We start from the raw sequence: 15,981 nt of genomic DNA, 5'->3' as shown, positions 1-15,981 counted from the left end.
TGAGGGGAGCAGTACAAATATTTGTAGTAACACACCATCAATACATTTGGATAAAAGCCAAAAATCTATTCTGGATTGTCTGGAACCTGTTTTGTTACTCCAAGTGAATGATCTGTCGGCCAGAAATCTCTCTCACCATATATCAGTAAGATCAAGCCTTTCCATAAAAAGTATTAAACCCAAATTCTGATTGGTTGGCCTACCTTGGGGCCATCTATCAGTTTAATTATCTATAGTAATGTTAAAGTCCCCTCCTATTAATAATAACGAATTGGGAAATTTAGATAACCAATGAAGTATATGTTTCCCTATAGATTCAAGCAACTCATCATTCTCATGTTTGGTGTTGTACCCGTAGAAGTTTACAGTAATGAGCGTACTGTCATTGTAACTGATCACAAGACAAATAAAGTGACCAAAGGGGTCACATTCTGAGTGTAGAATATTACCACCAAAGGTATTTTTCATTGTAGTGACATACAGCGGAGCGTTCAGATCCATGGGAGTGCCAAATATTGTTGCCCCACTGTGACCTCCAGAAGTTGGCATCAGCCGAAATTGAGTGAGACTCTTGCAAAAAAATCTAAAAGCTGTTTGAAATTGTTTAGCAAATAAAAATAAGGCCTTGCGCTTCCTATTTTTTCATAACCCCCTAGCATTAAGAGAAACTATAGACAAAGACAAAACAACAAAGATTATATAAAAGTATTAACTTTAGTAGGATAGGTCAAAAACGTAGGAGCAGTGAACGTAAACGACAAGGAACAGAGATCTGCACCATTTAAGTCAATTTAAAGTGAAAATAGTTTATTCCATAAACTTTGAGCTAGACGTTATCCAGCTTCTGAAATTCAACTCAACTGGAAATTATGTTCAAGACAAGGGTTCTTGTCGTAAGAGAGACTAAAAACCCTCTTTAGTGTAATCAGGAACTATTCTGAGAAATAAAATACAAAATAATATTTTAAATAAAAGGGGACCTATTACTTTAAGTGCATATGAAAACTGATCATAAAAAAAATGGAATAAAAAATGTTTTACATATTGTATATATATTACATGTTCCTAAGACCTTTTTCACTTGGAAATAAGTATTAATAACTAAATAGAAAAATAACCATGTAAAGTCAGAGCAGACCTGTATGCCCTTTAAAACAGTATCTTAGTTACCATATACATAAAATATAAATACTGCTTTCAGTCTTCTTCGTCAGTTTGTAAACAAAATAGGGTTTCTAGTCATACAAGAACAAACTAATACATTGAAGGACCTGAGTATTCCGAAAAATTGTCAAAATAGTCATGCCACACTTGCGAGACTTATAGACTGAGTTAACTGCGTCAGATCTTACAAATCAATGAGCTCGACCTCTAGATTCCTAAAAATGAACAGATTGACGCATATAAAATTACTCAGCAGCCATTTAGAAACAAACAAAAATTATTAATTAAAAAAAAAAGCACTGTCTGGCCACATCTTTAATACGAGGACAGGGACATGCGTTTTGTTGAGGTTTTACAACGTTTTCTTAAAAAGAAATGTGGTTAACCTTGACCAGAAAATGTTTAATGGTTGAGGGCTATGCGCCAGCCATCGCAAGCACTGTGGGTTACCACAACGTATACGCAGGAGAACAGTGAGCTTGCTCACCAAGTAGCCGTAACCGTGTTAATAATAAATTACCCGAGGTAAATCTACAGGGTTAACGCCCTAAAATAACATTGCTTTTTTCAATATTACTTCAACTATGGCAAGTAGCTGTGACATTAGGCAATATTATGAAACTGAGACATATGGCAATATTATGAAACTGAGCTCCATGGCGGATGCATTTAACTAGTTTTTATCAGAAAAAAAGCGTTGTTAAAAATGTAATGTGTCCAGCCTTCTACAGTTGTCGCAGCTGGAATCAAACATTATTTTTGCATTAACGTCACCTACTATATTGGAGCGTCCCCGCCTCCCGCTAATTTAACATTTACCAATATATAAAAGGTATAAAGGGAGGGTTCCTGCAAATGCGGCAACTTCCACATACAGGAACGCCCCGAATAGCATCCTTCTCCAAATTAGCTGCTGTGCTAGACGGAGCGAAAAACGCGTATTCTACCACATCAGAGTTATAGGTGCCGAAAAATGCGGGTCAGACTGTTTCAATACAGGTATCCAGAAATTATACAATTATAGGATCACGGATTCTTTAAATAACTAGATTTTCGTAAACAAGTACCCCTCCCCCAAAACATTTCGGCAGTATTTGTCGGACGCTGCATATTAACCACCCAGGACGCCCATGGGCGGCGTCTTTTATATGGCTATTAACTGGCTAGCTACACAGAAACAAGTCTATGTGCGATATATATCTGGAGTGATTAATTGAAGAACAACTAACCACTTCAGAGGAGTACGTGTTTTTATAACTCTGATATCTTTCGGCAGTACGTAATTGCTTGCTAGATTATTTCTTGGACATTTCCTCCCCGAGGAGCCAATAACAAATACCAATTCACTTGTTTAGCCAATAGCAGCGCGTGTTATGTATTTTTCCACCAATGGATGTTCAATGAAGGCTGTCCCAAAAACTAAACTCCTCGTGCACCGTACTCTCAGATTCTTACCTGTGTGTTTAGAACTTCACCAGACATCTCATCGCAAACAAACTGCCCAGAGATGTTATCAAAATGGTGTTCAAAATCATTAAAATATATGCTGTTATCGTAACGAAATAGTAAATGAATGTCAAATTCCAATCCACCTTGGATCAGTGTCCTCGACGACTATGTCATTTCCGTCAAAGTAAAAATGAGGCGTGGCGCGTTCAAGGGAGTTTGACTATGTAGGCAGCGCTGCCCTGTCTGTCCGTTTGTTTCTTTGCTCACCATAGTTGAGACCCAATACATAAGCCTACTTTTCTTACTGATAGCATGGCATGTAGTTCATAACTAGTGTAGCTACATAAAAAGGCATCTTTCCCATAATATTTATACACGGACAATGGTTTTTCTGGACAATGGTTTTAATTGACAGTCTTGTGTAAACACATTTATTTGTATAATGACTGTTTTGTTTGTTTATTGTAATGGGTAAACCTGGGAAATAAGATGATGGCTGATGGGTTGCAGTGCACTTAGTTAATAAGTCATGTCATTTGGATTCAATGCACGTTCGGGGAATCATGGCGGAATTGGATGTCGATATTGAAATGAAAAGCGAGTCGAGTGGAGTTGGAGAAGATGAATGGAAAACAGTAGTGTTGAAGAAAGTGTTGAAAACTGAAGGGGATGATGAATGTGTGTCAGACAAGTTTTTGTTTCTTGTTTGGATGCGATCTTTGGATAACAATGTTTATCTGGGATATCAGTTTGGGGGTTTCGAAGGTGTATCTTGTGCTGGTAAAAGTGGGATCAGTCAGTGTGACCACGGGTGTACTTGTCCTGATTAATAGTGTGTCTGAGGAACAGAGGAAGAAGGCAGTGACCACTGGGCACAGACATCAATTCAACATCTATTCCACATTGGTTCACAGTTTTGCAGGTCTGAGCAAGCCCCCCCCCCCTCTATTTTACACATTGTGATCATTTTGCAGTTTTAAAGCAAATTTCATTTTCAAATTTGCTAGGGATCGGAAGTGTCTGGTAGGAGAGAGTCAGGTTGAAGTGGCCATGCTCAGAAGTGAAGAAGGTGTTTTATGCTGAGGCAGTCAAGAAAGTAGAGGAAGATGGCTCAAGGGTGAGATCCTGAGAGAGTCCCTGTGAGTAGTAGATCTGTGCCAGCACAGAGGGATAGGCCAACCTGTACTTGGGTGTACGAGATTTGACTTCAGAAGAGTTACAGAGTGTGTTGAGAGGTGGTGTCCCGTCCACCCAGGCCTTTGGCGTGTTGCAGGAGCAGATAGGGTCAAAGTAGTGGGATAGGGCAGTGGGTTTTTTAATGACTGTAGGGTTAGTTGGAAGGGTGTTTATATTTTTTTCTATACATTTTTTTTCTTCCATTTTGTATCACAAACTGTAACGGATTTATACTATTGTCCAGTTGGGGACGATAATGCACCATATTGGATGCCCACCACCATTAAAGCCCACTGCAGAGGAATAACGTTTTCTTACCACCAAATATGGTAGTGTCAGGAAGTTCAGTCGTAGGTAGTGGGAAATTTTGTTAACAATGAAACATCTGATCTCAATTCATTTTTCTATTCCCAAAACTACAATCTGTTACAAACACACTGCACTAAGTCTTATAGACTTGACACTTTGCCAAAGTGTAAAAAAAAATTGTTGTTTAGAAGGAGTGCAAGGTCGAATTGAGTTTGTGCAAACACAGACTTCACAGAGGAGACGTTCCCTAACGGAAATATGCAAATACAAGCTACAATGAGCCAATAGGATCTCGCTAGCTCTTGATTTATAACCACCTCCTTGCATGTTCTGCCCACTATGTTTCATTTGCTCCCACTGTAAACGACACAGATTAACCATCTTGGGTTAGTTGTAAATATCTTTGATTCAATGCATTCTTTTGAATAAGTATTGCTTGCTGTTGATGGTGAATAGGGCTCCAACAAGGGGTTCTGGAAGTGGATTCTCACTATTGTTATTTTACTGCTGCTCTTTAACTACTTGTTATTTTATTTCCTTTTATAATTCATATTTAGACTGCATTGTTGGGGCTTGTAAGTACGCATTTACTTACTGTAAACATGTTGTATTCAGCGCATGTGACTAATAACATTTGATTTGAGCAAACTCCAAGCGGGCTGTCATTTACTGAGGAATGGCTTCGGTCTTGCCACTCTACCATAAAGGCCTGATAGATGGAGTGCTGCAGAGATGGGAGAACCTTCCAGAAGGACAACCATCTCCTTAGAGGAACTCTGGAACTCTGTCAGAGTGACCATCGAGTTCTTGGTCACCTCTCTGACCAAGGCCCTTCTCCCCCGAATGCACAGTTTGGCCGGGTGGCCAGCTCTAGGAAGAGTCTTGGTGGTTCCAAACTTCTTCCATTTAAGAATGATGGAGGACACTGTTCTTGGGGACCTCCAATGCTGCAGAAATATCTATGTATATAGGTACCCTTCCCCAGCTCTGTGCCTTGACACAATCCTGTCTCTGAGCTCTACACATAAATCTTTCGACCTCATGGCTTGGTTTTTGCACGGACATTATTTTTTTTTCTTCTTTCTGTTATTTTACCAGGTAAGTTGACAGAGAACATGTTCTCACTTACAGCAAACGACCTGGGGATGAATGAGCCAATTGTAAACAGTAAACTGGGGATTATTAGGTGACATGCACTGTCAAGTGTGGGACCTTATATAGGCAGGTGTGTTCCTTTCCAAATGTCAGACTTTCTAAATACCTGTTTTTTCAGTGTCATTATGGGGTATTGCATGTAGATTGATAAGGGGAAAAAAATGTATTTAATCAATTTTAGAATAAGGCTGTAACATAACAAAATGTGTAAAAAGTCGAGGGTTCTGAATACTTTCCTAAAGCACTGTATGTATGTGTGTCATGGGATGTATAGACATTATGGACAGTACGTGGATAGAATATTTAGTATATCTGTAGAATATGTAGGATACAACAACAATAATAAATATACATACATACATACATACAGCAATAGCTGAATAGGATGGCATTGACATATGAATTGAGTAAAACAGTATGTTAGCATTATTAAAGTGACCAGTGATTCCATGTCTATGTACATAGGGCAGCAGCCACACTATGTTTGTCCAGACTGCATCAGATACATGGTCTACACATACTGAGATAGGGGGGCGCTGTTTCGCTCGATCGGAGGTTTTATCTGATATTGATGCGTCTTTCTGTCGGTGTGTGTCTCGGTCAAATAAAATATTAAAATATAGATCATTTATCTGGATGGGCAAGGGGGTATGGTAGGGCGGGCCAGGCCCCCTAAGGCGCGTCCATAACGCTGGCCCTGGCCAGCTGTTTGCCAACTGTGCTAAACTGAACCATGCTGAAAAAGAACATTACCCAATTTTAATAATTGTAATGGTTCTAGTGCCCACAAAGAGTATTCACATGTTTATATAAATCGGTGTCTATTAATTGAGTAACATTCAGATAACTGGTCAGCAGTTTAAATCAGATTTCAACCAAAAACCAGATCACAACCAATACAAGACATTTTTTCATGACGTCAAAAAGACTGGGTCAAACGGCAGTCAAGCATCGATCATCATCCCCAGAATAAGACCCTCAATATCTATTGGAAAAAGGCATCAAAATCACTGTGCACTTTCACCACCCTGTGAATGTCATAACTTATTTCATCTGTAGCCTAATAAACTGCATGCTTTACCGAGTCGTAGTGGGAGGACCACACACCATACCATACCAATTCACAAAGTTTACTTCGATATTATGGTCTTTATATCAATATTTGCGCATAAAGGCATCTCCACCACCATTTCTCACATAGCCTAATTCATTTTACTGACAAAAAGATCCCACCATGTCAAACGAACAAATGATCTGTCTGCAAATATAAAATTGTACTGACACTACCCATTTCCATCACAGCTGTCGTGATTTTTTAAATACGGTGTGACTTTACTCGCATAAAAACTGTGGAGGGAAATGTGGTTACAGTCTGACTTTCGGTTGTTGTAGATGCACCTCCCCCGACTTCACTCCTCAACTTTCGTCTGCAGTTGGTTGCTTCAGCCTTACCACTCAAAACAAGCCCAATGAACTACAGTAAGTAGACCAGATCATGGAGAATAAGAGTCTAGTACCCAAAAGGCCATTAGCATGGGCAGCGCCATTGAGGGCTTTTTAATGTTGTCAAATGGGTGGGACTTCCAACTTCATTGAGTGGAACTTCCAACTTCATTGGCTGAACCCTCCTGTTGAAGTCATGTCCATTTGGATCATCAGGAGGGAACAGCCAATTGTGAAGAAGAAAATGTACTCTTCGCTTAAGCCCCGTCACCCTTGGTTACTCTTGCAACCTCGGATAACATTTTCCCAGGAACCCCAATTCAACCACTGGCGAAATCCCCTCACAATGATCTCAAACTGTGTTTCTAATACACAATTAAAAATAATTAAACACAGACTACCCCTTGCCAATCAGGAAACTCTTGGGTATGTTGTGCTGGCCTGTCAATACAATTGCTTCACAGGAACCTGGTAAAATTATGTTTGTAATATAGCTAGCCACTGAATGTATCTAAATTCACTGTCAGCATGCAGTCAAAGCTAAAACCACTTTTGTAGCTAACTAGTGCTCTCAAATGTCGAAAAAAATATGGGAGTTGTATTCATAAAATTGCTAACTAACATGCATTGAGAAAACAAGTTATAGTAAGTGGCTAGCTAGCGTTAGCAATGTTTGGTGTTCAATGACACAGCTTTGTCTCTATCTATAGACCAGACCAAGGGGCCAGGGTTCGGATCTAGAAGTCCAGTTCCTCCTGCTCCTACAGTTTTGATTCGGTACTGCAGTTTAACTGATTCCCGGTCCAGAAAAAGGCAATTTCCATAGACGGCCACATAGAGAAGTCAAATTAGAAAATGACTAATAAGACACTTTAGTCATCACCTTTGCACACAAAACATCCATTCAATTATTCAATTAATTGTCGCAGAGGCCAATTTTTTTTTCCAGCACTCACAAAGATATGAACTTTTTTTTTCATTTTCAATGTCTGCCATGTTTTTGGATGACGTGATGACGTCGCCGTTGCTCACGCTTCTCCCTGTACACACTGAGTGCTCGTGCGCTTGTGATGTTGGTCCATATACTCCGGATGAAACCTGAAAGGTCTATGAATCAGTATATGTGTACATGAGTGCATGCTGCTCCAGTTTCAACTGTACTGCCTGCGGCTATGGAATCCTGACCTGTTCACCGGACGTTCTACGTGTCCCAGACCTATTATTTGACCATGCTGGTCATTTATGAACATTTGAACATCTTGGCCATGTTCTGTTATAATCTCCACCAGGCACAGCCAGAAGAGGACTGGTCACCCCTCATAGCCTGGTTCATCCCTAGGTTTTTTGCCTTTCTAGGGAGTTTTTCCTAGCCAACGTGCTTCAACACCTGCATTGCTTGCTGTTTTGGGGTTTTAGGCTGGGTTTCTGTACAGCACTTTGAGATATCAGCTGATGTATGAAGGGCTATATAAATCAATTTGATTTGATTTGATGAGTGGATTACCTTGAAATGAGGGAAAGGCTACATCAACGTTTAAGAAATCCGTATTCCTCCCTAAAATCTCACCAGAAGGAACAGATTGATGGTTTCAGCCATGGTATTCTCATTTTCCTTATATTGTTTAACTTTACCAAACAAGCATCAAGTGACTATTTTTCGGAATACTCAGGTACTTCAATTTATTAGTTTGTTCTTGTATGACCAGAATACCTATTTAGTTTACAAATTTATGAAGAAGACTGAAAGCTGCATTTATTTTTTATGTATACAGTAACTAAGATACTGTTTTAAAGGGCATACAGGTCTGCTCTGACTTTACACGGTTATTGTTCTATTTAGTTATTAATACTTATTTCCAAGTGAAATAGGTCTTAGGAACATGTATATGTAAAATATTTTTTATGATCAGTTTTCATATGCACTTAAAATAGTAGATACCCTTTTATTTAAATGATTATTTTGTATTTTCTTTTTCAGAATAGTTCCAGAATAGTTCCTGATTACACTTTTTAGTCTCTTACTACAATAACCCTTGGTTTGGTCTTGAACATAATTTTCAGTTGAGTTGAATTTCAAAGTCGGATAACGTCTACCTCAAAGTTTATGGAATAAGCTATTTTCACCTTAAATTGACTTAAATGGTGCAGATCTCGGTTCCTTGTCATTTATATTTACTGCTCCTACGTTTTTGACTCATCCTACTACAGTTAATACTTTGTTGTTTTGTCTTTGTCTATAGTTTCTCTTAATGCTAGAGGGTTACGAAACAATGTGAAGCGCAAGGCCTTATTTTTATTTGCTAAATAATTTAGAACAGCTTTTTTCATTTTTCAAGAGTCTCACTCAATTTCGGCCTCAGGTCACAGTGGGGCAACGATATTTGGCTTTCCAGTGGATCTGAAAGCTCCGCTGGTGTCACTACAATGAAAAATACCTTTGGTGGTAATATTCTACACCTGGAATGTGACGCCTTTGGTCATGTTATTTGTCTTGTGATCATTTACAATGACATTATGCTCATTACTGTAAACTTCTACGGGTACAACACCAAACATGAGAATGATGAGTTGCTTGAATCTATAGAGAAACATATATTTCATTGGTTATCTAAATTCCCAAATTTGTTATTATTGATAGGAGGGGACTTTAACATTACTATAAATATAGTAGGCCAACCAATCAGAATTTGGGTTTAATACTTTTTATGGAAAAAGTTTGATCTTACTGATATATGGAGAGAGAAGGTTCTGGCTGACAGATCATTCACTTTGAGTAACAAAACAGGTTCCAGACAATCCAGAATAGATTTTTGGCTTATATCAAAATGTATTGATAGTGAGTTTGTTACTACAAAATATTTGTACTGCTCCCCTCACAGACCATAGGGCCATTTACATTGATATCAAAATATTTACCCCTGATACTAACCTTGGTAGAGCATCCTACTGGAAGCTAAAAAGCTCATTATTATATAATGATATAGTTAAGTTTGAGGTTAAAGATCTGCTTTCACACTTTTGGGAAAAGGCTTGTGGAGAAAAATCTTATTGCAAGAACTGGGAGCTCTTTAAATTTGAGGTGTCCAAATACCTTAGAAACTATGGTAGTAATCTTGCTAAGACCAGAAGAGCTGAGGAGGAAAAGGTGATCATTAAGATAACTTCCCTTTCTCAGAGGTCTCCAGCCGGCCTCTCGGGAAGGAGAAGATGGAACTAATTGAGTTACAAAATAAACTGGATAATATACAGTGCCTTGCGAAAGTATTCGGCCCCCTTGAACTTTGCGACTTTTTGCCACATTTCAGGCTTCAAACAAAGATATAAAACTGTATTTTTTTATGAAGAATCAACAACAAGTGGGACACAATCATGAAGTGGAACGACATTTATTGGATATTTCAAACTTTTTTAACAAATCAAAAACTGATAAATTGGGCGTGCAAAATTATTCAGCCCCCTTAAGTTAATACTTTGTAGCGCCACCTTTTGCTGCGATTACAGCTGTAAGTCGCTTGGGGTATGTCTCTATCAGTTTTGCACATCGAGAGACTGACATTTTTTCCCATTCCTCCTTGCAAAACAGCTCGAGCTCAGTGAGGTTGGATGGAGAGCATTTGTGAAGAGCAGTTTTCAGTTCATTCCACAGATTCTCGATTGGATTCAGGTCTGGACTTTGACTTGACCATTCTAACACCTGGATATGTTTATTTTTGAACCATGCCATTGTAGATTTTGCTTTATGTTTTAGATCATTGTCTTGTTGGAAGACAAATCTCCGTTCCAGTCTCAGGTCTTTTGCAGACTCCATCAGGTTTTCTTCCAGAATGGTCCTGTATTTGGCTCCATCCATCTTCCCATCAATTTTAACCATCTTCCCTGTCCCTGCTGAAGAAAAGCAGGCCCAAACCATGATGCTGCCACCACCATGTTTGACAGTGGAGATGGTGTGTTCAGGGTGATGAGCTGTGTTGCTTTTACGCCAAACATAACGTTTTGCATTGTTGCCAAAAAGTTCAATTTTGGTTTCATCTGACCAGAGCACCTTCTTCCACATGTTTGGTGTGTCTCCCAGGTGGCTTGTGGCAAACTTTAAATGACACTTTTTATGGACATCTTTAAGAAATAGCTTTCTTCTTGCCACTCTTCCATAAAGGCCAGATTTGTGCAATATACGACTGATTGTTGTCCTATGGACAGAGTCTCCCACCTCAGCTGTAGATCTCTGCAGTTCATCCGGAGTGATCATGGGCCTCTTGGCTGCATCTCTGATCAGTCTTCTCCTTGTATGAGATGAAAGTTTAGAGGGACGGCCAGGTCTTGGTAGATTTGCAGTGGTCTGATACTCCTTCCATTTCAATATTAACGCTTGCACAGTGCTCCTTGAGATGTTTAAAGCTTGGGAAATCTTTTTGTATCCAAATCCGGCTTTAAACTTCTTCACAACAGTATCTCGGACCTGCCTGGTGTGTTCCTTGTTCTTCATGATGCTCTCTGCGCTTTTAACGGACCTCTGAGACTATCACAGTGCAGGTGCATTTATACGGAGACTTGATTACACACAGGTGGATTGTATTTATCATCATTAGTCATTTAGGTCAACATTGGATCATTCAGAGATCCCCACTGAACTTCCGGAGAGAGTTTGCTGCACTGAAAGTAAAGGGGCTGAATAATTTTGCACGCCCAATTTTTCAGTTTTTGATTTGTTAAAAAAGTTTGAAATATCCAATAAATGTCGTTCCACTTCATGATTGTGTCCCACTTGTTGTTGATTCTTCACAAAAAAAATATAGTTTTATATCTTTATGTTTGAAGCCTGAAATGTGGCAAAAGATCGCAAAGTTCAAGGGGGACGAATACTTTCGCAAGGCACTGTATATATAGATTAAAAGCAGAAGGAGCCTTTATTATATCTAGGAAAAAATTGATTGAGGAGGGAGAACATAATTCATCCTGTTTCTTTAGACTTAAAAAAATTCACTCTGAAAATAACACTATCCATAAGTTAAACATTGATGGTGTTATTACAGATGACCAAAAATTAATCGCTAAATACTATAGCATTTTTTACAGAAAATTGTAAACAGTAAAGCTGTACGTACTGTCAGGGTTCCACAGATATGTTTTTTTGACTCACTGAATAATGTTCACTCTATCAGTGATATAGAATCTAAACAGTGTGATGAACCCATAAAACTTGAAGAGATTATAGAGTCTATCAAACATCTAAGGAACAATAAATCACCAGGTGTTGATGGACAAGTAGCTCCCTTCCTATTTGAAGTCTTTTTTTAGAGAGTATTAAAAACAATGTTCGCCCTCCTACAACTGAGTCAGGGGTTAATAACACTGATACCTAAGCCTAAAAAAGAAGTGTTGCTCATCGATAACTGGCGTCCAATTTGTCTTCTTAATAATGACTATAAGATATTAGCCTTACTACTTGCAAAAATAATTTAAAAAGTCCTGGATGCAATCATTGATGAAACACAGTCTGGCTTCATGAGGAACAGACATATTTCTTACAATGTCAGACTAGTATTAGACATACTTGACTACTCAGACCTAATAACTGAGGATAGCTTCATATTATTTTTTAGATTTTTATAAAGCATTTGACACAGTAGAGCATCAGTTCCTCTTCCACTCCCTTGAGAGACTTGGCTTTGGGGATTTTTTCTGTAATGCTATTAAGACTCTCTATGCAAATGGTAAAAGCTCTATCAAATTGAAATATGGCACCTCACCTAGATTTGAGTTAAAGAGAGGAATTAGGCAAGGTTGTCCTATCTCTCCATACCTGTTTTTATTAATCACCCAACATATTGCAAATTCTTTAAATATTAGTCCTGTACAAGGTATTTCCATAGCTGGTAAAGACATTATTATAAGCCAGCTGGCTAACAATACTACACTTTTTCAGAAAAATGCTAACCAAATTCCCATATCAAATGTGATACAAAAAATAACTTTTTTGCCCGCTTTGAGGACAATACAGTGCCACTGACACTGCCTGCAACGGAAAAATGCGGTCTCTCCTTCACTGCAGCCGAGGTGAGTAAAACATTTAAACGTGTTAACCCTCGCAAGGCTGCAGGCCCTGACGGCATCCCCAGCCGCGCCCTCAGAGCATGCGCAGACCAGCTGGCTGGTGTGTTTACGGACATATTCAATCATCCCTATACCAGTCTGCTGTTCCCACATGCTTCAAGAGGGCCACCATCGTTCCTGTTCCCAAGAAAGCTAAGGTAACTGAGCTAAACGACTACCGCCCCGTAGCACTCACTTCCGTCATCATGAAGTGCTTTGAGAGACTAGTCAAGGATCATATCACCTCCACCCTACCTGACACCCTAGACCCACTCCAATTTGCTTACCGCTCAAATAGGTCCACAGACGATGCAATCTCAACCACACTGCACACTGCCCTAACCCATCTGGACAAGAGGAATACCTATGTGAGAATGCTGTTCATCGACTACAGCTCGGCATTCAACACCATAGTACCCTCCAAGCTTGTCATCAAGCTCGAGACCCTGGGTCTCGACCCCGCCCTGTGCAACTGGGTACTGGACTTCCTGACGGGCCGCCCCCAGGTGGTGAGGGTAGGTAACAACATCTCCTCCCCGCTGATCCTCAACACTGGGGCCCCACAAGGGTGCGTTCTGAGCCCTCTCCTGTACTCCCTGTTCACCCACGACTGCGTGGCCACGCACGCCTCCAACTCAATCATCAAGTTTGCGGACGACACAACAGTGGTAGGCTTGATTACCAACAACGACGAGGCGGCCTACAGGGAGGAGGTGAGGGCCCTCGGAGTGTGGTGTCAGGAAAATAACCTCACACTCAACGTCAACAAAACTAAAGAGATGATTGTGGACTTCAGGAAACAGCAGAGGGAACACCCCCCTATCCACATCGATGGAACAATAGTGGAGAGAGTAGCAAGTTTTAAGTTCCTCGGCATACACATCACAGACAAACTGAATTGGTCCACTCACACTGACAGCATCGTGAAGAAGGCGCAGCAGCGCCTCTTCAACCTCAGGAGGCTGAAGAAATTCGGCTTGTCACCAAAAGCACTCACAAACTTCTACAGATGCACAATCGAGAGCATCCTGGCGGGCTATATCACCGCCTGGTATGGCAACTGCTCCGCCCTCAACCGTAAGGCTCTCCAGAGGGTAGTGAGGTCTGCACAACGCATCATCGGGGGCAAACTACCTGCCCTCCAGGACACCTACACCACCCGATGTTACAGGAAGGCCATAAAGATCATCAAGGACATCTACCACCCGAGCCACTTCCTGTTCACCCCGCTATCATCCAGAAGGCGAGGTCAGTACAGGTGCATCAAAGCTGGGACCGAGAGACTGAAAAACAGCTTCTATCTCAAGGCCATCAGACTGTTAAACAGCCACCACTAACATTGAGTGGCTGCTGCCAACACACTGACACTGACTCAACTCCAGCCACTTTAATAATGGGAATTGATGGGAAATGATGTAAATATATCACTAGCCACTTTAAACAATGCTACCTTATATAATGTTACTTACCCTACATTATTCATCTCATATGCATACGTATATACTGTACTCTATATCACCGACTGCATCCTTATGTAATACATGTATCACTAGCCACTTTAACTATGCCACTTTGTTTACATACTCATCTCATATGTATATACTGTACTCGATACCATCTACTGTATCTTGCCTATGCTGCTCTGTACCATCACTCATTCATATATTCTTATGTACATATTCTTTATCCCCTTTATCCCTTGTGTATAAGACAGTAGATTAGGAATTGTTAGTTAGATTACTTGTTGGTTATTACTGCATTGTCGGAACTAGAAGCACAAGCATTTCGCTACACTCGCATTAACATCTGCTAACCATGTGTATGTGACAAATAAAATTTGATTTGATTTGATCCTTTTCCCAAGGGTCTGGTCTGTATCTTAATGTTAATAAATGTGATCTCATGGCTGTCAAAGATTGTGTGACACCTTCATATTATGGTATTCCAGTAAAAGACGAACTTACATATTTAAGCATAATCATTACAAAGGATCAGAAGTCTCGCGGCTTACTAAATTTTTAACCCTCTTATTAAAAAACCCCAGAAGAAGCTAAATCAATGGCTACAGAGGGACTTATCTTTAAAAGGAAGAGTCCTAATATCCAAGGCTGAAGCTATCTTTATATCTTGACAGTAAAATAAGCAAGGAGATAGACCAGATGTTTTTCAACTTTCTGTGGAGAAACCGTACCCATTACATTAGGAAAACTGTTGTAATGAACACTGATGAAAATGTTGGGCTGAATTTTCTGGACTTTACTACCTTAAATAATACTTTTAAGATCAATTGGATAAAGCAATTCCTAAGAAGACCCATTTCTATCTGGAATTTTATTCCTCATCAAGTCTTCTCTACTTTTGGTGGCCTTAACTCCATGTTGTTCTGAAATTATGATATTGACAAAGTTCCAGTGAAACTTTTTGCTTTTCATCGGCAGGTTTTCTTGTCATGGTCCTTAATTTATAAACACAATTTTTCTCCACACAGATATTATATATGGAATAATTGGGATATATTGTATAAAAATACTTCTTTGTTTTTAGAATATTGGTTTTGAAATAATATCCTATTGGTGAGCCAACTTGTAAATGCAGAGGGTCTTTTACTCAGTTATAAGGAATTCTTATCACTTTACAAGGTCCCTGTAACACCTAAAGATTTTGTAATTGTTTTAGATGCCATTCCCTCAGGTGTTGCTCTGTTATTCAGGAACGTGTCAAGACCCTCTTGACTCATCAGTAGGAAAGATTTGTTTCTCTTTTGGCCCATTCAACAACAGAGCGATACAAACCTTGTTTCAGCAGGATGTTATCCTGCCAACCACTATATGAAGAAGTTTAAGGAAAACATCAACTCAAATTGCTCTTTTTGTAATGACCACCCAGAAACAGTGCATCTTCTTTGGCATTGTATTCATGTAAGAAAACTGGCAAGACATCAGTAGATTTATAATTGAACAATTTTATGAAGGTTTAACACTATTGTGGAGAGATGTACTGCTTGGATTCTTTACCTACGATAGGAATAAGGTGAAACATTTTTATGTAATTAATTTCATTATTCTTTTGGCCAAATTTCATAGTCACAAATGTAAATTTACAAACAAAAGAAAAATTTTCTTACCCCACAAAAATAAATTGAACTGTATTTTAAGACAATTAAATACTCTACTAACAAAAAAGCTGTTAGAATTA

At 39.3% G+C, this 15,981-nt stretch overlaps 1 protein-coding gene across 1 annotated transcript in view; it reads right to left on the bottom strand.

Annotated features, from left to right (window-relative positions):
* The window catches only part of hmbsa (hydroxymethylbilane synthase a), a 32,049-nt gene extending 29,263 nt beyond the window's left edge, over window positions 1-2,786 (bottom strand). Inside the window, exon 1 of the mRNA XM_064980778.1 lies at window positions 2,620-2,786. Coding sequence (XP_064836850.1) covers window positions 2,620-2,646 — 27 coding nt within the window. The 5' untranslated portion in view covers window positions 2,647-2,786. The remainder of the gene's footprint in view (window positions 1-2,619) is intronic.
* Between the last annotated feature and the right edge of the window lie 13,195 nt (window positions 2,787-15,981).

This window comes from Oncorhynchus masou, chromosome 12 (assembly GCF_036934945.1).
Source record: "Oncorhynchus masou masou isolate Uvic2021 chromosome 12, UVic_Omas_1.1, whole genome shotgun sequence".
NCBI classification, from domain to species: Eukaryota; Metazoa; Chordata; class Actinopteri; order Salmoniformes; family Salmonidae; genus Oncorhynchus; species Oncorhynchus masou.
Note: the sequence above shows the minus strand (reverse complement) of the source record. Positions and strands in the feature narration are given on the sequence as shown.